Source organism: Mauremys mutica, chromosome 16 (assembly GCF_020497125.1).
Source record: "Mauremys mutica isolate MM-2020 ecotype Southern chromosome 16, ASM2049712v1, whole genome shotgun sequence".
NCBI classification, from domain to species: Eukaryota; Metazoa; Chordata; order Testudines; family Geoemydidae; genus Mauremys; species Mauremys mutica.
In genome coordinates this window covers 3,173,230-3,200,318 of record NC_059087.1, presented here as the reverse complement: position 1 = coordinate 3,200,318, position 27,089 = coordinate 3,173,230, and the positions used below count along the sequence as shown (strand labels likewise).

The following is a 27,089-nucleotide window of genomic DNA, read 5'->3' as shown; positions in this document are numbered from 1 at the left end:
GCAAACAAGTGGTAGCCTCATTGGAGCCCTCCAAGCATAGGGAGGGACTCTTTGAAGAAAGGATCTTTGACCTCTTCCTTGAGCCATGGTCATAAAAGGCGTACGAACCATCCCATCCATACCCTCTCCAGTACCACTTGACGCATCTCAACCTGAGGATCAGCGTCGAAGAGCTCTGATACCGGTTGCATTTCTTTCTCAAGAGGCTCTCCAAATGTCAGTAGTGCCCAAATTCCTTCTCCTGAGGAGTGCCAAGAAGGCTTTTTGCCAGTACTGATGGTACCCTCAGGTACTGGCATACTCTCTAGTGCTGCTGCAACCTCACACAAAATCTTGGTCTCTGGTACCAATGTGACTGCCTGTGCCAACTTCACCATGGGTACTGACACCCTTAGCTTCTCCCAGACTCAGACATTTCCATACAGGATTCTACCACCTTTCCTGTGCTGTGTCCTAAGGATGAGACCACAGGAACCAGTTGATGTCTGACCCGTCAGCCTTGGTAAAAGTATCCTGGAGATCCCTCTCCCTTTCCTTATGCCCTGCCACTTTGGGCTTTCTGGAACCCTTGGATCCTGTCTGGTGATCCGTTCTATAGAGTGTCCCCACTGGTACCCCAGAACCCTCTTCCCAAGGAAGATCCTTTAGAAGAACAAGAGCTAAGGGCAGAGGAGGAGGCACTACCCTCTAATAAATCCTCTTCCTCGTGAGACAAGGCAGTTATGTCCCCTCCCCCATCCTACATGGGTAACTTCAAAGACTTCCAAGAAGGCAGCAGAGGCTTTAACGATCCCTTGGAGGAGATACAAGAACCACAGCACTCTCAGTGCATGTTTTACATACCTCTCCTCAAAGCGAGGTAGCCTGGCCCATTAATGATGCCCTATAGCCTCCAGCCCGTACACTATGGCAAAAGCTAGCTACTGCCTGGCCCACATGCAAGCAGGCTGACAGGAAGCACTATGTACCAGCCAAGGGCTCAGAGTGCCTTTCCTCCCATCTCACCCCAAACTCTCTAGTAGTCAATGCCATTAATGAGCGAAGCCGGCAACGTTGGTCTAGATCACAGGAGGGCAAACTACGGCCCACGGGCTGGATCTGGTCCATCAGGGCTTTCAGTCCGGCCCGCAGGATTGCCAGCCCCATGGCACAGCGGGGCGAAGGCAGGCTCGCTGTCTGTCCTGGCCCTGCGCCGCTCCCAGACGTGGCCGGCACCACGTCCCTTTGGCCACGGGGGGAGGAGGGAGCAGAGGGCTCTGTGCGCTGCCCTTGCCTGAAGGCACTGTCTCCCGCAGCTCCCATTGGCCAGGAACGGGGACCCTCAGCTAATGGGAGCTCCGGGGGTGGAACCCGCAGGTGAGGGCAGCGCGTGGTAGAGACGCCTGCCCCACCCCACCCCCAGGAGACACTGCCAGACATGCTGGCCACCCCGGAGCCGCTCAAGGTAAGCGGCGCCAGGCCGGAGCCCACACCCCAAACCCCTCCTGCCCCCACCCCCCTGCCATACCCCTCCTGCCCTGAGCCCCCTCCCACACTCCGCATCCCTCCTGCACCCCAACCCCCTGCCCTGAGCCACCTGCCACACCCCACACCCCTCCTGCACCCCAACCCCCTGCCCTGAGCCACCTGCCACACCCCACACCCCTCCTGCACCCCAACCCCCTGCCCTGAGCCCCCTCCCACACTCTGCAACCCTCCTGCACCCCAACCGCTTGCCCTGATCCCTCAACCCCCTGCCCTGAGCCCCCTGCCGCACCCTGCACCCCTCCTGCACCCCAACCCCCTGCCCTGAGCCCCCTGCTGCATCCCTCCTGCACCCCAACCCCCTGCCCTGAGCCCCCTGCCGCACCCCGCACCCCTCCTACACCCCAACCCCCTGCCCCGAGCCCCTTCCTGCACCCCAACCCCCTGCCCTGAGCCCCCTCCTGCACCCCAACCCCCTGCCCTGAGCCCCCTCCCACACTCCGCATCCCTCCTGCACCCCAACCGCTTGCCCTGATCCCTCTGCCGCACCCTGCCCTGAGCCCCCTGCTGCACCCCTCTGCCGCACCCTGCCCTGAGCCCCCTGCTGCACCCTGCACCCCAACCCCCTGCCCTGAGCCCCCTGCCGCACCCCTCCTGCACCCCAACCCCCTGCCCTGAGCCCCCTGCCGCACCCCTCCTGCACCCCAACCCCCTTCCCTGAGCCCCCTGCCGCACCCCGCATCCCTCCTGCACCCCAACCGCTTGCCCTGATCCCTCTGCCGCACCCTGCCCTGAGCCCCCTGCTGCACCCTGCACCCCAACCCCCTGCCCTGAGCCCCCTGCCGCACCCCTCCTGCACCCCAACCCCCTGCCCTGAGCCACCTGCCGCACCCCTCCTGCACCCCAACCCCATGCCCTGAGCCCCCTGCCGCACCCCTCCTGCACCCCAACACCCTGCCCGGAGCCCCCTGCCGCACCCCTCCTGCACCCCAACCCCCTGCCCTGAGCCCCCTGCCGCACCCCGCACCCCTCCTACACCCCAGCCCCCTTGCCCCGAGCCCCTTCCTGCATATAGCACAACCTCCCACACCCCATACTCCCTCCTGCACCCCAACCCCTTGCCCTCAGCCCCCAACCCCCTGCTCTGACCCCCCTGCTGCACCCCTCCTATACCCCAACCCCCTGCCCGGAGCCCCCTGCCACACCCCACACCCCTCCTGCTTCCAACCCACTGCTCTGAACCCTCTCCTGCACCGTAACCCCCTGCCCTGAGCCCCCTGCCACACTCCTCCTGTACCCCTGCCCCGAGCCCCCTGCTGCACCCTGCACCCCCTGTGCACTCCATCCTCCTGCCCTGAGCCCCCCCTGCACCCCAACCCCCTGCCCTGAGCCCCCTCCTGCACCCCCAACCCCTTGCCCTGAGCCCCTTCCTGCATATTGCACACCTTCCCATACCCCACAGTCCCTCCCGCATCCCAACCCCCCAGCCCTATATTCATGGCCCTGCATACAATTCCCCCACCCAGATGTGGCCCTTAGGCCAAAAAGTTTGCCCACCCTTGGTCTAGATCAACACCTCATAACAATGATCTTAAGCTCCTGCACCTTCTCGGACACAAAAGCTACTCTTTGGCTGCCCTGCAGTTCCTGGGTAGTCAGCTGTCATACCTTGATGGCAAAGTACAATGGTATGAACTATAGCAAATGTTCTTACTTTTGCCACAAGAGCAGAAGGACCAGTTTCAAGCCCTCGTCACCAAAGGCAATTGTCAGAGTGTATTTACAGTCTTCTCTCAATCAGCTGACACAGCCTCTGGTTCTATGGTAACCACCATAGTTATGCATCGAGCTTTATGGCTGCAGTCCTCTGGACTCCCCAGGGAAGTTCAGATACAGTGAAGGATCTTAAGGCTCGATGGCTGGGAGAGAAGAGTGTACGATCAGACTAGTCCCTTCTGGTGGTTTCTGTTTGAGGGAGATGAAGAGCAAGTTGTCCCAGCTATTGCATGGTTGAGTGTGCCAGCTGCGCTGTTCTCATGTTACTAGTAACTAGCTGCACTTGCATGCACAATTAGTGATCTGACTCAATACAAAATGCAGTGTTTCTTTGAAGACATTGAATCAGAAATGTTAATATTACAAAGCTACAGCTGTTTTTGGTTCAAGCTGTGACCTTTGATGATGACTGTGCAAAGCCAAAATGTAGTAAAGTAATTTCCAAGTAAGAGGCCAGCGAATGTGAGTGAACTGAGCTGTTGTAAACTGAACTGTAACATACATGCTTTTATGCTTTAATGTATAAACTGAGAAACAAGAGCTGAATTAATTTAAGTATACAATTCTGCCCTTTTACAGCCCTAATAAACAGTCTCTCTCTACCATTAGGTATTTACAATGTGCCCATCGCTATGGGATGAGTGCTAAATCATGTCAAATAACTTCCACTAAGTCTTCATGATTCTACTATGTTACATTGTTATACAGGAAGAGGGTTATGAGGTCAAGGCATGGACAGAAAATTTGCTGACCAACTTGCTTTGTTTCTATTTAAATGTGTCTGGTGTGAAATAACATCTGGTCATTGTAATTTTTGTTAGAAGAGAAATCTACAAAACAGGAAGAGTCTGATGAGGAAGAAAAAATATACAAAACAGAGAGATCCTCAGCTATGCAACCTCAGAGGCTTCCTGTTTTTCCAGGCATGGACCACTCTGTTCTCAAGGTGAAGATAGATCATACTAGATTATGTCAGGGGTCCATCTAGTCCAGTATCCCATGATTGACAGTGGCCACCATCAGATGCTCTCCAGAGGAAGGTGCAAGAATCCCAGAAAGGGCAATTTATACATTAACCCAGCGGTTCTCAAACTGTGGGTCGGGACCCCATTTTAATGGGGTCGCCAATGCTGGCTTAGACTTGCTGAGGCCAAAGCCCGATCCCCACCTCCCGGGGCCGAAGCCTGAGCACTTCAGCCCTGGGCGGTGGGGCTCAGGTAACAGGCCCTCTGCCTGGAGCTGAAGCCCTTGGGCTCTGGCGTTGGTCCCACCACCGGGGGGAGTGGGGTTCGGGGGGGCTCAGGTTACAGGCCCTCTGCCTGGAGCTGAAGCCCTTGGGCTCTGGCGTTGGTCCCACCACCGGGGGGAGTGGGGTTCGGGGGGGCTCAGGTAACAGGCCCTCTGCCTGGAGCTGAAGCCCTTGGGCTCTGGCATTGGTCCCACCACCGGGGAGAGTGGGGTTCGGGGGGGCTCAGGTTACAGGCCCTCTGCCTGGAGCTGAAGCCCTTGGGCTCTGGCGTTGGTCCCACCACCGGGGAGAGTGGGGTTCAGGGGGGCTCAGGCTTTGGTCCCCCTTTCTGGAGTTGTCGGAAGGGCGTCGCGGTGCAATGAATTTTGAACAGTTCAGAAGAGAAAAATTGATGATGTTAGATGGCCTAAGAAATTTATAGTGATGTTGTAAATAGCTTTTTCACTCATTGACCCTGTATTGATAGAAATATTGGCAGTGGTTTAGAAGGAAATTTAACTTCATAATAGTTTGTGTATGTTTTCAAAACAGCTCAGATTTATGGTAAATTCCATTATGAATTTATGCAGTTTATGGATTTCAGACTTGTGCTTTCTGCAGCTTCATAAGCCAGTGAAGTGATTTAAGTGATCAGATTGTCTTCCAAGGAAATCCAAAAGCAGCTTTTTTAAAAATAAACCTTTCTTCTAGGCTCAGCTTCGGAAAAGACAAGAGCCCGAGAGTCCCAGTGAAATAAATTCTGCACAGCTATTTAAATCCCAATTCCAGCAAGGAGCTCCCGGTGGCAGGGTACTGCCCTCTAGTGCTGAGAAGGAGAACAGGTGAGAAAGCCGTTCAAATTCCAGCAAGCAGTCAATTCAGAAATAGCTGTTCATTTCCTTGCTAGGATCCTAGAAGGATTTGGCTTATTTTGTTTGTTTCTGTAATGAGGTATTGTCATTGTAGGATAAAGTTTATTTGCTGTATCCTTAGGTCAGAAGAAATGTCTCCTCAATGGCTGAAAGAGCTGAAATCGAAGAAGAGGCAGAGCCAGCATGAGAATCAGGTTTGAGAAGGTACAGTACAGCAAAAATAGAGGTGTTACTCTGTAGGATTTGCATTTGACTGCTTTGCTGTGAAGTTCCTGTCTTTTGAGCCAAAGGAGATTCTTAGCTGAAGGAGAGATTACTATGCAGTTACCTTTAGCCCTTGCAGCCTGGCAGAAAGAATCTATGTTCGGTATTCCCACCCTATTTCCACAGGGCATGGGTGAGCTCTTTCTGTGACTGGTACAGCCACGTGGATGGACATGCAGCAGACACATCATTGCAATGCTCAAGCCCCTTAAAGCTGATGCTAATGATGTGAAACTTTGACTGGAAAATCTGTTCTGAAGATGCCTGTACGCTGACTCTGCAAGCATAGAGCATACACACGTTGTATGTAACTGTGCAATCCAGGTCCAAGACAGTAAAATATTTCCATAATGAAGCAGATCAGATTTCATTGGCATTTACTGTACAGATTATGCAGTTTCTCCCTTTCCCTTATTGTTGTGTAGCCTTATTTACTAGCCCAGATGAAGGGACTATTAACTTCTAGGCAGGCAATTCAATTATAATAACATTCATCATTCTGCTAATTTTATAACAATATGTAGAGTCCTACTACTAAGTGTTGTCATTGGTTAACGGGCAGGTTCTGCCGTGTCAGGAGTCTACCCTCACTTGAAACTGGGCGGTTTCAAAGTGAGGACCCGCATGTCTTCCCCCCACCCCAAAATCCTAGGGTAGGTCTTCCCTTCGGCTGCCACCACCCGGTCAATTCCGTGGGCCGGGACACCCCTGTTTCCCCCCTTGGGAACACAGATCAATTCACAGAGGAGGAACCTCCCCCCTCTTCCCTCTCTCCCCTGCTCCGGAGACAGAGGTGCCTGGATTCAAATGCCTTGAATCTCTACACACAGGGAAGCAGCCCACTTCCCCCTCCCCTTCCCCTGAATTTCCCCAAGGGAAGGAATTAACCAAGTCCAAAGAAAAGAAAAGAATTTATTAAAGAATAAAAAGAAAATACAGAATCTCTATGAGCCCAAGCTGGACACTCATAGGGTATAACCTTATCAATCTCTGGAGAGAATCCCCTCTCCCCCTTTTCTCAGTAAAAGCAATATCAGCAAACAGGAATAAAGCATTTCCTTTAGCAAACACACAATTGCAAATGTAGAAATCAAAGCATAAGACTAATTCGCCTTTCTAATTAATACTCACTATTAATTAGTAGAAACTACTCCAGGAGAACTTGGAGACATGACTGTCCTCTGTTAGGTCCAAAAACAGTTCTCACACAGACAAAGGCTTCCCTCCACAGAGATTTGAAAAAATCTTATCTCTGATTGGTCCTCTGGTCAGGTGGTCACCAGGTACTACATGTTAACCCTTTACAGGTAAAAGAGACCTTAACCCTTAACTATCTGTTTATGACACGCCCCCCAAATCGCCAACAGTGGGAACTACTGGTGGTGATTTCCTCCTAGCACTGTAACATAAACAGATAAACAAAACACATGCACTATTACATATACTACTAAGTATGTAAACAACAAGATTTTTGACACTGAAGAACACTTTGTATGCATTTGAGCGGACATACTTGGCATTGTCCTTGCCCATCCCCTCCCAGTGGAAGGAATGTTTTTAACCTGTTTTTGCTTTGTGGACCCCAGAATGCCCCCTGGGATGTCAGGGCCCAAGCTTAAGAGCTTGTCCCAGTACTTAGTTGGAACTACCAACTGTCTTTGAGGATGCTGGCCTTCCTGGTGTCCACCAGAAAGAATGTCCTTATATAAAAGTCCTTGTTTTACAACAAACTGGAATTGGGTAGAAGAGCTGAGAGGCGGTGGGTTGCTTCGTGCCGCCGCCCAAAGCTTTTTTAAGGCTGTCATCGGCTTTCTGCTTAGTCTGGAACTGTTCCCTTGAGGCGGGAGACACCAGTTCCTCTGGGAGCGATGTAGGTGATGAGGTTGTTTTTATTGACTGTGGACCGCTTTCCGCTGGTGCACAAGGTGATATTTCAGGCTCTGGCTGAGCCTCTTGGGTAGAGTTGTCTGCTGCTTATGCCAGTTTAGGCCCGTTGGCGCCCCCTGGCGGTGGAGTTGCAAGTGCTGGCGTCAGTGCTGGCGCTGGTTCTGCCGCTGGTTGCTTTTCCAGTTCCGGTCCTGGGACTGGATGTACTATGGCTGCTGTAGTTGTTGGCATGGGATCCGGTTCCACCACCTCTGTCTGGGTCTCTGGTAACACAGACAGGGTCCTGGTGGATGGCTCAGGAACAGGGATGGGAGTGCCTGCTTGTTTGGCCTGGCCGCGGGTGACCACTCCCCCCCTCTTGGCCAGCTGCACATGGTTGGCCAAGTCTTCCCCCAGTAGCATGGGGATGGAATAATTGTTATAGACAGCAAAAGTCCACTTTCCTGACCAGTCCTTGTACTGGTCTTCAGGGATGCTGTACCCATGGCAGGTCCTTTTAACCTTTTTGAAGAAGGCCTCAGTGTCCTCACCTGCCATGTAGGTGGGAAATTTCTTGGGATGGGGAACAGTGCCTCTGGTGCTGGCCACACCCCTCTGCAGTCAGTGAATTTTATGTGTGGCTTGCTGGTGTTGCTTTTTGGTGCTGGCCACACCCCTTTGCAGTCAGGGAATTGGTTTCCCCAATTCCTAACCCTCTCTATTCCCGAGAGACTGAATAGAAAAGAAACAAAACCTTTTCATTTGCAAATGTGTAGTTGCTGTTTGCTGATATACTGAGAAGACCCAAAAAAACTGGTTTGTCCTGTTTCTAGCACTTGCTAAGTACCTCACAGTGGGGGTCCTTTCTAACAAGCCTCCTAGAAAAACTTGCACCTCTTTCCTAGCTGTTTCTAAGCAGACAGAAAGAAAAAAAAGGAGAAAAAAGAAAAGAAGAAGGAAAAAAATCCTTTTCTAACACAGCCTGTTAGAAAACCTTATGCCTCAGCTAAACCCAGCTGAAAATCTGTTTCCAAGAAAAACAATCTTCCTAATAAGCCCAGCTGAGCGGCTGGTGCTACTTAGTACCTGCAGAAAAGTGTAGTAAATCCTCTCAGAGATTTGTATTCCCTGGCTCCAGAGGATTTCAAAAGACACAGGGAAAAAAAATCTGGCTGGAGGGTTTCTGTCTCCCCCCCCCCCAAACCTGTTTTCCTTGTTGGATGGGAATGTACTTTGGCGAGCACTTCCCCCCACCTTAGGAATCCTGAGTGATACCTGATATCACAAAGGAAGGACACACCTCTAGGGAAGAGTTTTTCCTCAGCATAGCCAGCAGAGAAAAAAAAACTCCCTGAAAACTGCTTCAAGAAAGAAAATCTGTTTCCCAACAAAGCCTGCTGGAAACTTAATTTCCTCCAGCCAACCTGGCTGAAACTGTAAACTCCCTCTTCTGTCAGGTTGCTTTCCTGCTATAGAAGAAGAGAATAGCTCCCTTCAGCGTAGCCTAGCTGAAAAAAACTCCTTGTAAGAATGGGTTCGAAACTCCGCTGCCACCATGTCAGAAGTCTACCCTCACTTGAAACTGGGCGGTTTCAAAGTGAGGACCCGCATGTCTTCCCCCCACCCCAAAATCCTAGGGTAGGTCTTCCCTTCGGCTGCCACCACCCGGTCAATTCCGTGGGCCGGGACACCCCTGTTTCCCCCCTTGGGAACACAGATCAATTCACAGAGGAGGAACCTCCCCCCTCTTCCCTCTCTCCCCTGCTCCGGAGACAGAGGTGCCTGGATTCAAATGCCTTGAATCTCTACACACAGGGAAGCAGCCCACTTCCCCCTCCCCTTCCCCTGAATTTCCCCAAGGGAAGGAATTAACCAAGTCCAAAGAAAAGAAAAGAATTTATTAAAGAATAAAAAGAAAATACAGAATCTCTATGAGCCCAAGCTGGACACTCATAGGGTATAACGTTATCAATCTCTGGAGAGAATCCCCTCTCCCCCTTTTCTCAGTAAAAGCAATATCAGCAAACAGGAATAAAGCATTTCCTTTAGCAAACACACAATTGCAAATGTAGAAATCAAAGCATAAGACTAATTCGCCTTTCTAATTAATACTCACTATTAATTAGTAGAAACTACTCCAGGAGAACTTGGAGACATGACTGTCCTCTGTTAGGTCCAAAAACAGTTCTCACACAGACAAAGGCTTCCCTCCACAGAGATTTGAAAAAATCTTATCTCTGATTGGTCCTCTGGTCAGGTGGTCACCAGGTACTACATGTTAACCCTTTACAGGTAAAAGAGACCTTAACCCTTAACTATCTGTTTATGACATGCCGATAGATATTTAAACCATTGGAGCACTTGGTTTCAGTGATGCTCTTAATAGTTCATATGCAATTTAATAAGACAAAATAGCACGTGGCTGCTGCTGCACCAGCAACATGCAAAGAGCATCATTGATGGTGCACACATATCCCAGACACTTGAGAGTCTCGAGATCGATGGGGTTTGTTAAATTTATGAACAATGTCATACTGCAGCTATTCAAAGAGCTTCTGTTTTTTCCTCCCTTTTCAGACCCTGATTATGACTAGGAAAAGACAGAGAAGTATAACAGAAGCCTTAACTCATCTGAACCTAAAATTCACACATCATGCTGCTGCTGTTTGCTTCCTGCCTTCACTGCTATGTGCATGGTGCCTTCCTGCTTTGTGGAGAAAGCTGCTTAATATTCAAAGACAAATACAAAGCTGTATCTTCTCAGATAGGGAAGGATATAGTCACTTTAGAACTACTTGAAGTAAGAGATGGTGCAGTATAGTTAGCACTTCCGAAGGTCTTGCCTGAGGGTAACATTTGTTCTAGGAAATACAGCGCATCAGGAAAAGTCCCCTTGCCTTCGAACAAAGATGACATCTCTGCAGAATTAAGCTATGTTCAGCAACTCAAGCATGTGAATGCTGGTAGGCGTGTCAAATGTAAAGGCTGGGGTTTGTATTTGTTTATGAAAATAACAAAATTTTAAATCATCTTTCCTGTGAACTAATAGTGGTTCATATTCAGAATGAAGTTTGTGGAAGAGAGAATGAAAGAACAAATCATGTTTACTGCCATATTAAAAAATTAAACTTGACTGATATTTTTTTTAAAGGTATTTTTGATTGGCTGATGCTTGCACATGATCTGCTGATCAGGCAGATCAAGTTGATTTTTAGATTGAGCGTAATGTTAATTTTTCATTCTTTAACTGGGATTGTCTGGTCTGTCAGCATGTAGTGTAATCGCATCATTAGAATGTCATATTCTTAAGACGATAAAGCAATAATGTCAACCAATTCTCTTTAAAATACATGTAAATGTTGTTTTTATTACTAAAAAGGAAGAGACGAGGAAGGATGTATAGTCTTGTCAATATGAGGGTTCCAGGTAATTGTTGAATGTCATTCTAGAAGCACCTCAGATTGTCCCACTGGATATTTTTATTAGTTACCTTTGTAAATATCAGTTTTAAGTGTTTATTTTTATGCTGATTTTGTGGGATAACCTAAATGCAATCTCTCACTTCTCAACTGTTTATGAAATGATCTATATATCTTACTTTAAGACCAAATGTTGGTATGTTAACAATGTAGATACTAACATCACAACACAGCTGTGACAGTCACATCAGAAGAGTTTTGATGTCTTTGGATCCAGATTCTGAAATCGGCAAGATTTTTTTTAACCAAGAAGTCCATTTATAAGTAAATTACTGTATTTAAAATATGTATTAGTTACTTTATTTTCCCCAAGTGCTCTTTTCAGAAAAATCTTTAAAAAGATACACTAACAGGAAAGCTCAACAGGGTAAGGTAGGCACCCCCAGGACTCCGATAAGGAGATCAGTGACATGGAAAGGAGAATTGAATCAAAGTAGATAAGCTCTTTCTATTCTACTATTCTCCTAACCTTCTGTGGCAAAGTGTTTGGGCCTGAACAGTCAGATGTGATGAAGCTGCACATAGTTGCATTGTGGGAGCAAAACACACATTCTTGTCTCCTGCTGAAAGGTTATTTAAATGAAATGTTAAAAATCAGGCACCAGCACTTGCACACATTTTCCCTTTTTCTGCTCAGCATTTCAGAAGGCTTGTCTTATGTGGTTCTACCACAACAGTGCACCTGCTAGCCAAAGGGATAACCTTTGTCTGCCACCCATCGAGTTGTTAGCTGCCAGAAACCATGTGCCAACTCTTGTCATAAAGAAGTCACAAATGAGGTGATTTCACTCCCAGCCCGTACGTCAGTAAATAACTGCAGTATGTCCAGTATGCGCTTCTCCCTTTTCATATCAGAGTTCTAACAGTAGCACCCCTTATTTTATAGAAATACAAATGAATATTTTTCCACTTCAAAATAAAAATGTCTTTGTACAGTTATTTGCCCTAAGAGAGGTGACCATGCCAGACACTGCTTTTACAGTTTCTTCTGCCAGGTCAGTGAATTCTCAAATATTACTGCCAAACGGAGTCACACTTCTGCCCTCTTTCATGTGGATAACTCCCTGCCTCCCCCCCCCCCACCTCCCGCTGCCCATTAAGGGAAGGGGGAGAAGCTTCCAGAGGCGCGCATTTGTCCAAACTCTTAAAGAGACAATGTTGACTGCTTTTTAAAACTAGTTGTATAGATTTTCTGCCCATTGTTTATGTGGTGTGGGACCTGTTTTTATTTTGGAAATGTAACTTTTAGGCAAGCTTTGTATTTTTCTATGCTTGTAACGCATCAGCCAGCTTGTTTTGTTGGTGGTGTACCAGATGTTCTTGCTGGTGTTGGTGTGTACAGTTTGAACAGTATTAGCTGCAGCGTTTTTAGGTGTGACAGAAGAATGTTGGTCACTTTTAATTTCCCTTGCTAAGCGTGTGGGTGCCTTTTTTTTTTTTAGGTATTCAAAACCCAGATAAATTTCCTTGTGACCATAAAAGCACTGAAGGAGGTTTAATTTTAGGATTGAGCAACTTGATAGTGTCTCTTTAATGACAGTCAGAGCATTTTGTCTAACACTTCCTGATGCAACAAAATGAAAGCCACAAACTCGTTAGATTGTTAGCTGCAGTGTTTTTGCTGTGCATTCTGATACACTGAGGGGATTGGTTTTGCATATTGGCAAAGCCCTTTGAGAATGTGTTTCCATTTCTTCATGGACAATGCACTGAAATGTACTGTAGTTTTACTGCTAGTGAGAAATGTTTAATCTTAAATATGTGTGACTAAAAAAAATCTTTAGGATAAGGTTGAGTGGGATAGTGTTTTTTTTCTGATCTTTTATTTCTTCGTATTGTATGTGAATTAAATATCTATTTTATCTTGACTCCAGGTTCCCACCATGTAATTATTGACATCATAAATATTTATTACACATATAATAACATGCTGCAAAACTCTTTCTTTAGATAAATTCCATTTTAATTTCAAATAATGTATATGAAACTTTTTACTATTTTACCTTAACAATCACAGATTAAAACTTGCTGTTAATATGAGCCAGGAATGAGCTCTAACCTGCAGCATGTTCTTCATGTGTGATTTTTTTTTTGTATTAATAACTATTGGAAGCTATTTTAAGAGTAAGTTTTAACTCTTAACTCACTTTTACTTGAACTCTCATAAGTATGATAGATGGAGATAGCTGGTGTTTGGCATTCGCCACTGAATACAAGGTGCTTTTGCAGAAGCATTTTGTTCTTTTTATTTAAGACTGGCACAGTTTTATCTGCTCTTCATCCTACAGCTGCATTAGTAGATCAATAGTTTAAACAAGTAAATGTAAATCAGGCTGGTGTATGGAACTTGGAAATACATCGTTAATGCCCTTTTTTTTCACTGACATTTGGAGAATCCTCCCCTAGAATTTTAATCCACTGATGTTTTAGGATCAGTACAAGTCTGTACATTTCATATTCACTGGAAACGCCAGTTGGCCTTTTCTTCTCCTTTATTCGTTTTGCATATTCACCTTGTTTATGGCTGTGTATCTTGAGGTTAGTACAGTATATGCGAAGTCGGTGTTAGTACAGTATATGCGAAGTCGGTTTTGTATTACCTGCTGTACACAAAGATGCTAAATTTCTGCTTTCCATTTTCATATTTTTAACATGGTCGTGTAGGATTTAAAAACTTGCTTCTTGCTTGCACAGAGGTTTAGCTTTCCACACTCTGGTATTTTGTTTTGATCACTTAGTAATTGCTGGCAAATTACCAGAAGCATTGTATATCAGAAACTGCCGGCTACTAATTCACAAATCATAGAATCATAGAATTGTAGGGACCTCGAGAGGTCATCTAGTCCAGTCCCCTGTCCTCAAGACAGGCCTAAGTATTATCTAGACTATCTCTGACAAATGATTGTCTAACCTGCTCTTAAAAACCTCCACTGAGAGAGATTTCACAACATCCCGAGGCAATTTGTTCAAATGCTTAACTACCCTGTGAGTTAGGAAGTTTTTCCTAATGTTCAACCTAAACCTCCCTTGCTGCTATGCCCATAGCTTCTTGTCCTAGCCTCAGAGGTTAACGAGTACAATTTTTCTCCCTTCTTGTAACAGTCTTTTATGCACTTGAAAACTGTTCTCGTGTCCTCTCTCAGTCTTCTCTTCTCCAGACTAAACAAATCTAATTCTTTCAATCTTTCCTCATAGGTCATGTTTCCTAAACCTTTCATTGTTTTTGTTTCTCTCCTCTGGACTTTCTCCAATTTGTTCACATATGTTTGCAAACTTTTGATCAACCATACTATCCAGAGCAGCATTATCCATTAGTTTATAATTAATTTTACAAGTTTGCACATGTACTTAATATGCCTGCAATGTGTAAGGTAGTAAACCGTGGATGTGGTTTAATGTAAAGTTGCTACATGGAGAGCCCTGCTGAACCAAAACATCACAATAGCGATCAGAACAATTCTAGGATAAGTTTTAATATAAATAGTTTGGAATCCTTTAAAAATCTAGGCACCCAGTGATGTTAGCTGCCTTCTTTACACTTTGCATCCTGACTATGTACAGGGCTATGCCCAATACCATTAAAGGTATGTAGTGGAAACTGAGTGTAGTTGGCTTTTGCAGGGTCTGTCACACATTATTTGAATCTTTGGAACAAAAAAAGAGTTGATCAATCCAAACTCCCATTGTGCCAAATGTCCAAAATGTTACAATTCTGTGATGATAGAAATGTTTTATAGAAATAAACAAGCAATGTGTTCTATAGGATAAGAGAAGGAGTTGTGTGAAGGTGTCCTGTGTAGAATAATTGGCATGAATTAGGCATGGTCTGTTTTGTAAAATATAATGGAAGTCACTGAAATGTAATTATTTGGGAGATGCATATATGTTCAATATGGCTGTTCTGAGGGTGGTAAAGGTTCACTGCTAACTTACTGGAATTTGGTTTTCTTCGAGTAGGCCAAAAGGGTCAGTTCCATAGAATGTTAAAACTCTATCAATCTAGTTGGGCCCAGGGTCTCTTATTACCATCCAAATACCTTTCTGTGTCAGTGAAGTATAAAACCCCTTCAGTCAGGCTAAGCTGTAACTGAACTGATCACTGTAACTGATCCAGACTTCTGCAGTTGGACAGTGCAGGCAGGTTAAAGCGTAAGAGAGAATCTGCTATCTCAGGAGGAAAAGAATGTAGTTGACAATGCTGACAATCTTTAAGTTCTTTTGCACAGGTTCATATTTAAAACATGAAACAATTTCTGCTTGGAGGTAAATGTTCTTTTCTAATATTCTTGAATTTAAGTAATACAATAAACAGTCTAAAGCAAGCCAACATGTCCTTGTGGGGCAGGGTGTCTGCTAACATGGCCTCTCGGGAATGATCTATGAATGTGGAACTCTGCACTACCTTGAAAACTCCTTTCTCTCCTATTTGCCCTTCATACAAACCAATCCATGCTGGTTTGCCATTACAGCATCTGTTTAACTGAAGAGACCACATTGTTCACCCTTACTCACCCCATACATAGTGGTAGGAGCTCACCTCCTTACACCCACGTCAGAGGCACTCCAATACGACAGTGATGAGGATCATCTAAGTCCCTGAGTGGGTAAGGCAAATTCTGTCCTGTGGCACGTGTGATGCTCTCACTGGGTTCGAGATTTACACCAATATCCGAAGGCAACGTTGGGCCTTTAAACATTAGATTAGAAAGGGTCTCAGCAGTTTCTGCATGTTAACTCCGCCCCCTCCTCCCTCCCCCTTTTTTTACAAAGTATGTCCTCTTTTCTTAGCGCTCACAGCCCACTTCTGCAGCTAAGCTTGCTAGGTGCTAACAGTGCATTGCTAATTAACCCAACCCAAGGACGAAGGGACAAATCCAGATTTGGTGTAAGGTCTGGTCTTCACTAGGAAAAAGAGATGTTCTGAACTCAAGTTAGCTAACTTGAAGTACAGTCCTAGTAAAGACAAGGCAGTTTGTTTGTTGAATCGACTTGCTAGCAATAAACTGCCTTTTCTTCACTAGGATTCTACTTTTAGTTACCTAGGATTTTCACTGAAGCCAAGAACACACCTTTTTCCCCCCGAGTGAAGACCAGGCTTCCCTGGTTGGCTGCAACCACATTAACATCTGTGGAGTGCTGCCTTTTACAGCGGGTTTGAGTATGGACCAATGAGCACAATATTCTGACTCCTCAGTCATCCAGGATACCAGAGTCGAAGGTTGTTTGGTCAATGCAGGCTCTTGATGACAATGATACAGGGCAGGGAGAATGTGTGGTGAGCCGTATGCGAAATATGTCAGATCCAGGGTGATTGGAAATCCTTTCTCATAGCAATGTGCTTTCTCTGAAGCACTTCAAACCACTGTTTGGTCTGTCCCATCCCTCAGTTGAAAATATTTTTACCAAAATGTGTTGAAATTATTTTTTCATCCTATTGATGGAATTTGGAGAGAGGGGGAAGGTTGTGTGGCTTATGTATTTTCTTCTTACCATAGTGAACATGCTGACTGTATCAAGCCTGTTTAAAGGAGCTATTGTATAGATACAAACTTTTATATCATTCTGCATAGCCTTATAGAACATGTAAATATGGATCACACAATGAATAAATATGTTGTGCTATAGAAAATATTTTGTACTACATAGTTTCCTAAGTAATACAGATATTCTATCTGTTGTGTATCTACTTGTATGACTATGATTCCAAGTTTAGCGTTGCCAGATATTTACAAAAGATTATATTTTCTAACAGTGTGCTGTGAGCATTTCTCAAAGGGATTAAAGAAGCTGACAGCAAGAGGAAATTGAGTTCTGTTAGGAAAGAAAAATCAGTACAATATATTATCCCTACCCTCTGTGATGTTTTGCAACTGCCTTATCTATGTGCATATTCCATGAACTTGGAAAATGAAGCAGGATTTTGGGGCACTTTAGTCATTGCAAAAATAAATGTTACCAAGAAAATGAACATATGGGAAAGTACCTGTATTTTTAAAGAAAAAAAGAGAAAATTACAGTGTCTTGTTTGGTAAAAGATACAAATGAATCCCATTCCAGTCCCTCCCCTGAGTGTTCTGTACAGAAGTAATTTTATATTTTACAACAAAGAGTTTTCATATCAATAGAAAAGCAGATGAACGTGTGACGAGGAACTGCAATAAAAGTGAACTACAGTCAACTGCTGTCCATGGTGGATCTTTGCATGTACAAAATGTGTTGCATTCAAACAATGACAATAAATTAGAGTACAAAGCTTGGATGCCAGTTGTATTTAATGGATACTTTTGCTTTGCTAAGACATTGTAATTATCCGAGCATACCACAATTCCCGGCATAGCCATTCTCTCATTAAATCTGGTCATTGTGTAACCTCATGCACAACCCAGTTTTACCCTTGCGTGTGATTGCCTGTTGCCTGATATGAAGTGATATTGAAAATAGAAATGACAGAAGTACCTTTGAAATGGTAACTTCACCTTCCCCTGCCTATTTAGGTGCTAAAATAGTACAGTGACAGGCAGCAGTACAAAACTCTTAAGATTTATCAGTTCCTATTAACCAACATGTGGAGTATATTGCCCTAGAAGTTCTCCTTAGCCTGTGTTTAAGTAGCTTGCTTCATGACCACTCTCCCAGTTTGCCTGCCTCGGCCATGCTTCTTGCCGTGGTATCTTGGTCTCGGACAGAAAGTTTACCAGTTCTGAGGTACATTAGTGATATTGTCGTTACCATGATGCTTCCCATTAACACAATGGAGACCCTTGGGAGAGATGCAGCAGTAGCTGCAGTAGGTGTCTTATTCCAATGCTTTTCTGTTTCCCTCTCCTGTCTGGCACCCTACTTCCTACGCAGGCTGATGTGACAAGGGAGTGCCCAGATTTCACACCAACTCTGCAAATAAACAAAAATTAAAGCATCCCCCACCAGCACCCAAGATCAGGGCACAGAATGGAGCGACTTTAGTGATTCATTTCGTTACGTTTGTCTCATGAGTTGTTTTGCTGTGGATAGTTTGCCCAGCTCGAAGGCCAATAACCGTGTGAGCCCCACCAGCACCTGCAGCAGAACTGCTGCTATGAGAAGTCCTGTCAGCTCCACAGACCCCAAAGAGATGGATGGTTGGGAAGGGTGTAAGGAGCAACCTGTTAACATAGGGTACTTAGGGGGCTGGGTCTCTTTGGCACCATGAAGGCCTGTGTCCTTACAGCCATGCTGGCTTTGCTCTCCATTCTAAGTGGGCTCAGGCCAACCCGAGTGATACGCAGTATTAGCCTGTGAATAGGAAGATGAACTGCAGCTGCTTAGATGGAGCACACTGGTCATGTGGAGCCATCGGGCTCCAGGGACCGAAAAGCTGCTGTTCTAGGTCTGTAGCATCATTTCGTGTAATGCAATCGCTGTGCTCTGCAAATAGGCTCCAGACCAGTAGTGGCAAATAGGCTCCATGCCTTCCAGTAGTGCCTTGAGCCCCCTAATGAGAGTGGGGCGGCGTTGTTCAGGCACACAGGCAGACAGCCTCTGCCCTGAAGAGCTTGCTATCTAATAGCCAAGATGGACAGGGCAGGAAAGTGACTGACCCAAGGCCACCCAGCAGATCAATGTCAGAGTTGGGAACAGAAACCAGGTCTCCTGAGTCCCAGTCTAGTGCCCTATCCACTGGGCAACACTACCTCAAAATACCCTGCAATACTTCGGGGTAAAGAGCCCTCACTTCACCAGAGCTACAACAGAGCCAGTGTGGGCTGGAGCGCCCAGGCCTTGCCTCGCTCTGTAGCCTGAAACATACTGTAACTATTTTGCATGAGTTTTGCCTTGCACTGTCCTTGGTTTCCGTGTAAACACATCAATAAACTGCAGAGGAGGAGTTTTCCGGAGAATCTGGCAAGGAGCAATGAGAACGTGCTGATGTGAAGTTCAATATTAATCTTTTGCAAATGGAGTGGGATATTTTTAAGGGAAAGCCGGAAGAAATTTGAATAATGTTTCCATAGTCCGCTGCAAGCCCTTGCTATTGAAATGAAACCTAATGGATGGAATTCAGGAGACATACCTGCTGCATCAGCATCAAAATGTGCTGCCCTGTTCAGAAACAACTCATAAATAGTGCTGTCCCCTGATCCCGCTCTGTCACAACTGAAACACTCCAGAAGAGGTAGTGGCAGCAGCTCTGCTTGAATGTGAATGGGTTTCTAGCAATTAGCACAGGAGTTTTAGAAAAGGTCTTTTATTGTACAGGATATTTTGTTAAAATTTGGGGGAAATGATACCACAGGGTTTTAATTAACCGGGACACTAGTTGAACTCAGTGTCTTTATACTTCCTGCCCACTGGCTCCTCCAAGCCCTGTTAAATGAAAACTACTTAAAGAGGGCGGTGGGGGGAGGAAAAATTAGCCAGCTGTGGCACATTCAAATCAGAAGCTCTGACTTCAGAAAAGACAATGAATGTATCACGTTGGCGCTCATCACTGAAACTTCAGAGTGCCTACAAGGGGCCCAGCAATCGTACCCCACGGGTGGGATTGTGCTTTGCTGTGATTCCAGTTGGGATTGCTTTTTGCACAAGGAGAGAGAGAAGCAGTAACCAGAGACAACGGCTGAAACGACACAAAATCTAACTGGAAATAAGAGGCAGATTTGTAACAGTGAGTTTAATTACCCCCCAGAATAGCTTCCCAGGTGAGTCTCCATCATTTTCAGTCTTCGCCGAGGCTGTTTTTCTAATGCAGTCACAGGCTGTTGGGCTCCATGCAGGGATCAGTGGTTGAGAGTCTGTGGCCTGTGTTATGCAGGAGGCCAGATGAGATGTTCAGAGTGGATCACTGGGTTTATGAATACAGTGCACAGATACGCTCCTGTCAAAATTGTGTACCCAACCTCAGGCTTGTTCTCCCAATGAAAGCCAGAAAGAGAAGCAGCAGCTGTATTTTTTCATAAAATAAGGGTACAACTTTTGTCAGGATGACAGTGTTAACGTTTTTCCGTTTGGGATCTTTCAGGCACAATGACCGAACGGCAGAGTCCCCCCGAGCCGATGGCTGCTGGGGAGTATCTTGGCGAAAGAGGGAATTACAAGGTATAAAAGCGATGGCCAGTCACAGACTAGCGTTACGTATTGCTCTGGATCACTCTCGAAACATAACTGGCCTCTGAGTGGACTCACGCTTACTAATGTGGAATGCTGTAGCTTGTGTGGCTAAAAAGCCAGCAGCCTGGAGCTTTACCAGCACAGCAGTGTTTCAGCATTACCCAGCTAAATCTGATCCTTGTGTGCCAGAGCTGATCTTTCCAGCTTCCGAGTGTCACGGAGTGCGACTTTGTTCTGATGAGTTACTATTAGTACCTCTGCCAGATGTGCTGCTGCTTTCTGCAAGGTCTGTCAGTTCCAAAGGATCTCCTGGTAATCTGTTTACTGTTGCAGTGCTTAGCTTTTATTATCTGGCTGGTAAAGAAAGCAGATTCTATAGCCCAGCAGAGTTTGGCTATATTTGTCTGAAGCGTAATTCTGTCAATCTGGAGTGGTGGTAAAGTCCCTGATGATAAATGCAAATACTACCTCGCAGGTCAGTGTTTCTGCTGTGTGGTTTTTCCCCTACGGTGTGGGAGGGCAGAGGTAACGGCTCTGCTATCACAGACTCGGAATAAGGAACATCAGCTCAGCCCTTCAGCTCTTGGGTGGTGCTGCATTTCCTTTCTCCATCTTGCACTGTGCGAAGGAATAGGGCAGTGTCCTTCGGTCCCTGGGGGTTCCACGTTATGCTAGAGCAATGGGTCTGTCGATGTGTGGGTGTTGTACCCAGGGTCTCCATAGGGAGTGCAGGAGTAAGAGGCACATTATGATGTGCTTGCAGCGTTAGAGTGGTAGCCCTTGGTGCAATGTCAGAAGCAGTCGTTACCTATCCTTTGAGACAGAGACCCCACTTCCCACCACATAGCTGTTTACACAGGGAATCAACCACTTACTAGCAGTCTGCACTGTCCCTCAATTCAACGCTCCCCTCAGCTGGAGGACACGGGTGGCAAGCACAATGCTCTGCTGCTGTTCTTGGCCAGGGAAGCTGGGAGAGAGGAATAGACCCAGGAGACTGTTCGGGCTCTTGGGCTCACCTTCGCTGCAACAGCGTTCGGGAGACTGGGCTCATTTCTGGAAGGCTTGGATGGCTGAATGGCCATCTATGGGCTCTCACTGCCCCTGGGCCTAGATTTCTGCTAATTGCTGGTGGCTTGGGCTGGAAAGAGGCTCCTGGGGATGGTTCCTGGGAAAGGAATGAGCTGGCACATTTGAGGTGAGCTGTGTTGAGTTCTCAGTCTGTGGGCTCTTCTCCTGCAGTGACTCCTTTCCCAAAGGTCTGTCTGATCTTTCACACCAAGGATAGAGTGATGTCCAAAGTGAAACTCCCAATTTGCCCTGTAGAGAGCGTACGGACCCACATGTTCATGAATGGTTCCATCACAGAACCCTCTTGCTCACCCTATGACTGTGAAATTCAGGGTTCCCAAAGCCCCCAAGGCTCTGTCTGAATTTGTTACCAAATCCCAACCTGGGGAGTTTTGTTTGGTTTGAGGTTTGGCTGCTGCTCAGCCCTGCAGACCCCAGGTGAAAATTAAACCCATTCCAAGCTAGTCAGGGTTAATGACCCAGGTAATAAGCTCATAGATCTACAGAGAGTGATGAGCGGGAAACTATTTACAATGAACCAGCCCTGGGGCAGGAAACCACAGACCAGAGCAGAGTCCCAGGTGAGTTGTTAGAGTGAGCGGTGTGGATCTTGGGTCTTGCATTTGAATGGATGATCCTGAAGACAGGCATTCACTTTGTGGTCAGTGTTTCAGCCAAGTACAGATGAGATATCACGCCTTGTTGTATTCAACAGACGCTCCGTGGTCAATACTTGGCTATTAAGCTAAAACTGGAGCCATCCATCTTGCCAGAACCTGCACGTCAGAAATGAGTGATGCTGGCACTCGCCATCAGGGGAGGTGAAGCACAAAGCACGTCCCTCCCTGCAGATGCAGTTTGTGAATTGGAACCAGTTGTTGATCAGGGTAGAAGGAATTCAGACAGGTCGTAGTGCTGCCCAGTTACCATGGAGTGTGACTCATGGCTCAAACCTACTGTGCGAACGGGAGTGGGTCGATACTAAACAGTTTGCTGCAGAACTAGGAACACCAGGTTCATTTGTAAGGAGACTGACTAGCAAGCAAAGGCAGAAATAGGCGACTTAGTCACCCAGCCTGCTTTGTGTGTGTGTGTCCAGCTGTGTTCTCGCCAGTGCCAGGCCTGGCTTTCTGGAAGGGAAATGCCACGGGTTCCCCCATGGGCGACAGAGCAGGAGGAGCAGACTTGGTGAAGCAATGGCCTGAAGCGCATGTGTTGTGACTCCTCCCTCTTCCACCTCCACCTGCACATCAGAGCTTGTTTAGCTTGTCTGTGCCAGCCTGGCCTGTGTGCCAGCTCCCCTTTCCGCTAGTGCCCGGCTTGGGCCAGGCTGCATCAGTGGAGGTGTGAGAGCGTCGCCTCTGCTTTCAGATCACCATCTTCGAGCTGGAGAATTTCCAGGGCAAGAAGCGTGAGTTGACAGAGGAAAGTCCGAATGTGACGGAGGAAGCGCTGGAGAAAGTGGGATCGATCCAGGTAGAATCAGGCCCGTAAGTACAGAGAGCGGCGGATGGAAGGGGGTAGTGCCCTTCAGATGCAGGAGGGGAATGGGCAAGCCCCCCACGGCAAGGAAAGAGGATGGGTTTCTTGCTAATGGGGCCCTTGTTCTGCACCATGGAGAAGAGCCTGGGAAACACAAACCAGGTGCTGGGAGAGAAGGGACCATGGAGCTCCAGGTAGCAGGAGGCTCAGCTGGGCTGTGAAGACCCTTCCCCAAGCCCTGTGCGTGGGGCCGACCCTAGGAGGCAGGGATCCCCTGCTGTTGGGTGCTTGGCCTGTTCAATTCCATCCCTCTCTGAGGCTGCCTGCGGCAGCTGCTGCCAGGGGAACTCCCCACCCCGGTGTCGGGGATGTGCTACACACCCTCTGAAAAACCCATCCCCGTGCTGAGCAGGCGGGAGAGGAGGCAGGGTGGGGAGCCCCGAAGCGGGAGCCCCCATGCCCTGTGTCTGCGTACCGCCCCCTCCCTGCAGGTGGCTGGGGTTCGAAGGCCAGGCCTTCTGTGGGGAACAGTTCGTGCTGGAGAAGGGAGCCTACCCGCGCTGGGACTCCTGGTCCAACAGCCACAGCAGCGACCGCTTGATGTCCGTCCGCCCCCTGCTGATTGTGAGTGGGGCCGGCGCGGCGCTGGGAGGGGGAGAGCCCCAGAGAACCCCTTGAAGGCGAGCCAGAGGTGTGGGGCTCCCTTGCGGCCCAGCAGGGAGCACGGCTGGGCGTGGGCAGCGAGGGTGCACAGCAGAGGCTCAGGGTGGGGGTTAACGTTGCTCAGTGAGATGCTTCTCCTGTGAGCCCTGCCCTCGAGGGGACACCCTCCCCAGGGCTATTTCATGTCAACTTAACCCTCCTCATCCCCCACCACGGAGCCTGGGGAAGGAGCCCACGTTTCCTGACTCCATTGCCCTACATAGCTCCGCCCTCAGCAAGCTAAAGGGGCTGGGGCCTGCCTCCCCCCAGCGTCTCGCACGGATGGGCACGTCAGCTGGAAGGGTGGGGGCCCTTCGCACTCCTGTGTTTCTTTCACCTTTGGCAGCTTTGTTCCCAGCTCCTGTCAGCAAGCGGAGCCTGGGATCCCTTGAGGTAGCACCAGGTCCGTCTGGCTCCCACCATGACGCTTCCATGCGCTGTGGCGTGTGCAATTGTCTCAGCCCAGAAACAAGCCCTGGCATCTGCCAGGCCGCCCGAGCCTCCTGCTCCGTCCAGTCGGTGCCGGCTGTGTGTGGAGGCACTCCCCGTCCTCGCCAGCTGGGGCGTGCAGGGTCACTTGGGCATTCAGCCCCCAGTGATGTCTCCACAAGGTGGGCAAGCAGGGGTGGCTTGGCCGGCTTCTCCATAGCAGGGGGCCATGGCAGGTCCCTTGGGACGGGGGGCAGGGCAGGGGAGGGGAGAGCAGCTTGTTTGCTGGATGTCTCCACTGCAGGACAGCCACGACCACAAAATCCACCTGTTTGAAAACGCCGGTTACAACGGGAGGAAGATGGAGATTGTAGATGACGATGTGCCAAGCCTCTGGGCTCACGGGTTCCAGGACCGCGTGGCCAGCATCAAAGCACTGAACGGAACGTAAGGGCAGAGATCTCCGGGGCAGCCTCTGTGTGACGCTAGCACCCAAGTGCCGCTGTTACGCTCCCACGGCGTACACACACTGGGAGAAACACTCTGCCCCAGAGAAGTGACGTGCTAAGTACAGACCTGATGCAGCGGGTGGGCGGAGCACAGGGTGGGGGGGCGGAACACAGGGTGGGGCGGCAGGGCCAGGAACACACGGTTACACAGACTAGCACAGGTTTCGATAAATAGCCAAATAAAGACCTGCCACCCCTATCTGAGGGGCTTGGGGTGCCTGATACAAACTGTGTCCAAGGCAGTGAGCAGGGGTGAAAACTCTCCCCTAACCCCCAGCAAGTCACCAATCAAACCACCCCACCAAAGAGACGCAGGAGCAGAACTTGCCCCCTTTGCCCAGATCTGGCAGCCCGCAGGGAGGGAGCCTGACAGTGCTGGCCCGGAGGCTGGACGGAGCCCCTCCTTGGGGCCTGGCTACCCCCAACCTTTGCACAGCAGAACTGTCGGGGGGGGGGGGCTCTACCATGCAGCCCCTAGCGCGGGTGCAGAGAGACAGATCCCAGGTGCCTAGAGCCCTTTCCCCATCCCGGGGCAGGGAGGGGGGGGGGGCTTGCCCAGCTTTGTCTCTGTTTCGGAGTTGGCTGTGGGGGCTCCAGTGACAGGGCCAAGAGCCTGAATGAACCGACGGAAGAAGGGAAGCAGGGCCGCGTGCCCTGGGCAGGGGACTTTCCTGGCTGGGTTTGCCCCGGAGGCCAGGATCATGGTTCAGCGCTGCTCTGTTCTCAGGTGTTTTCACCTTGGACACCCAGACTTTGGCTCCAACATCTCAGCCCTTCCCCATCCCCACTCCTAGCCCTGCCTGCCGGGGGTCAGGGCGGCTGAGAAGGCTTCACTCTGGGGGGTACATTCCACTGGTGTCCCCAGGCTGTTGCGGGGGTGTGTGTGTGTGTGTGTGTGTCACTTCCTGCCTTGCTGGAGCCTGCCCTGGGAGAGGGCAGTCCCTATGGTTCTGGTCCGTGTGGGTGAGTAGGGGCTGGGGGCTGGTGCCCATTCTCTGCTCTCTGCTGGTTCCTGGGGCATAGCGCACACCCCAGACCTCCTGCCCCTTCCTTGCCGGGCATGCCCCCGTCCCCTCCTGCAGCTTTGGGCACCTGCCATTCTGTGGTTGCTGTGGTCTTATTTAGCAGCTGCACCGTGACCCCCAGCCCCAGCAGGGGTGCCAGGACAGCAGGAGGCGTGCGTACACAGCACTGCCCTGAGCAGAGCCGTGCTGATGGGGGAATGGCCCTTGGCCTCCAGCTCTGCTGGGGCAGCAGCCGGTAGATGCTGCCTTTCTGTGGATGCCAAGAGCAGCCCTCACCTGAGGCGGCGGCAAGAAGGACCTGGGCTTGTATTGTAGGTCCCTGCACGAGTGGGGGGCAGCCTCTCTCTCTGTCATCATTGCCACGTTGGGAAATGGCTCCAGCCCATCTGGGAATGATGCTGATTCCTTTACCCCTGGCATGAGCCGCAGGCATATTCCCAGGGACAGCGCCTCTCGCTCCTGAGCACCAGGTCCATTCAGCTTTGCTGGCCCCGGGGGGAGCCAGGCTGGCTCTGAGTGGCTCCGGCAGCCAGGGAAAGGCCCGACCGACACAGGAAGGCGGGAGGTGCTGAGGCGAGGCACGTGCTGCCAGGCCCTGGGTGTGCAGTACGGTGTCTTGGGTGGCAGGATCAGGGACCGGCGCTGACGCCCCCACACTTTGCGACGTGGGGTGAAATAGACTGGCCCCCAGGGCCCAGCGGCAGTGCTGGAGGGAGGCTGCAGGGAGACGACATCATCTAACCCTGTCCAGGCGCCAGCTACCCCCGAGCCTGTTCCAGCCCCCGTTAGCCTGGCTCGGCCTGGCCAGGCAGCTCAGGCTCGGCAGGTCCCACGCGTCCCAGAAGCACCAGCTCCGTGGCCGGGTAGAGCACAGCCATGGGGGAGGCGCCGGGCGCGCACGTGAAGCAGAGGTGCCGATGGCTGGGAGCCAGGGCTGCCCCCTCTGTGCCAGCAGGCTCCTGCGCGGGGGAGCTTGCCTGGAGCTCCCGTCGGCTGTGCTGAGGCCCGTCTCCCTCTCCCGCAGGTGGGTGGGCTACGAATACCCCGGCTATCGAGGCCGCCAGTACGTCTTTGAGAGGGGCGAGTACCAGCACTGGAATGAGTGGGACGCCAGTCAGCCCCAGATCCAGTCTGTGCGCCGGGTCCGGGACCAGCAGTGGCACAAACACGGCTGCTTTGAGACCCCCTGAAGGGGGCCCCAGCGCCTTCGCAGCCACGCCCGAGGAAGAGGACGACGATGTGATTTATAGCCTGCGGTTTTGTGTCAATAAAGCTCGGAGCTGGAGGCTGCTGTGGCCTGGCTTGTCCTGGTGTTGTGTTCACAAGTCGGCCGCTGGGCGAGGGCCGGGTCATGGGGGCAGGTGCCAACGCTGCGGCTCTGAGAGCTGCCCTCCTTGCCTCCTGGCATAGCCCAGGGGTTCCCAGCCTGGGGGCATGAGCACCCTGCCCAAGTGGGACGGGGGCCTGGCTAGATGTGAGGGAAGCCCAGGATGGGAACCGCCTTCTCCCTCTGCGTACTGGCCCTACAGCACAGGCTAACAGAGCTCTCACCTCTGGGGCGAGCTTGGCCTACGTGGGCTTCCATAGGTTCTGCTGCTGCTAGTGAGCACTGGCGCTAGTGCGGCGTGCGAGTACCTATGGCCCCAGACAAATCCCTGGTGCGTGTTCCCAGTCATTGAACAGTGTGAACCCCCTGACCAGCGCTGCCCCGGAACGCCCCTGAGGCCAGGTAAGCCAAGGCCTCCGTGACATCCTAAGGGGGGTCAGAGGGGCTGTCTGGGTGGCGAGACTCTGAACTGCTCCAGCCGCAGCGTGTGGCCAGCAAGAAGCCATGG

General features: G+C 49.4%; 2 protein-coding genes across 4 annotated transcripts in view; both read left to right on the top strand.

The window, feature by feature from the left end:
- KIAA1671 (KIAA1671 ortholog) overlaps positions 1 to 14,057 on the top strand; it is a 123,343-nt gene extending 109,286 nt beyond the window's left edge. For all 3 annotated transcript variants that reach the window (XM_044989852.1, XM_044989850.1, XM_044989851.1), the window contains 4 exons: positions 4,062 to 4,186; positions 5,180 to 5,310; positions 5,462 to 5,544; positions 10,048 to 14,057. In XM_044989852.1, the coding sequence (XP_044845787.1) occupies positions 4,062 to 4,186; positions 5,180 to 5,310; positions 5,462 to 5,540 (335 nt within the window). In that variant the 3' untranslated portion in view covers positions 5,541 to 5,544; positions 10,048 to 14,057. The remainder of the gene's footprint in view (positions 1 to 4,061; positions 4,187 to 5,179; positions 5,311 to 5,461; positions 5,545 to 10,047) is intronic.
- Positions 14,058 to 19,452: 5,395 nt separating this feature from the next.
- CRYBB3 (crystallin beta B3) lies at positions 19,453 to 26,503 on the top strand. The gene is made up of 5 exons (XM_044990171.1): positions 19,453 to 20,024; positions 22,479 to 22,597; positions 23,081 to 23,213; positions 24,025 to 24,167; positions 26,279 to 26,503. Exons 1-5 carry the CDS (start codon positions 19,953 to 19,955, stop codon positions 26,442 to 26,444), a joined length of 633 nt encoding a protein of 210 aa, XP_044846106.1. The 5' UTR covers positions 19,453 to 19,952; the 3' UTR covers positions 26,445 to 26,503.
- Positions 26,504 to 27,089: the final 586 nt, after the last annotated feature.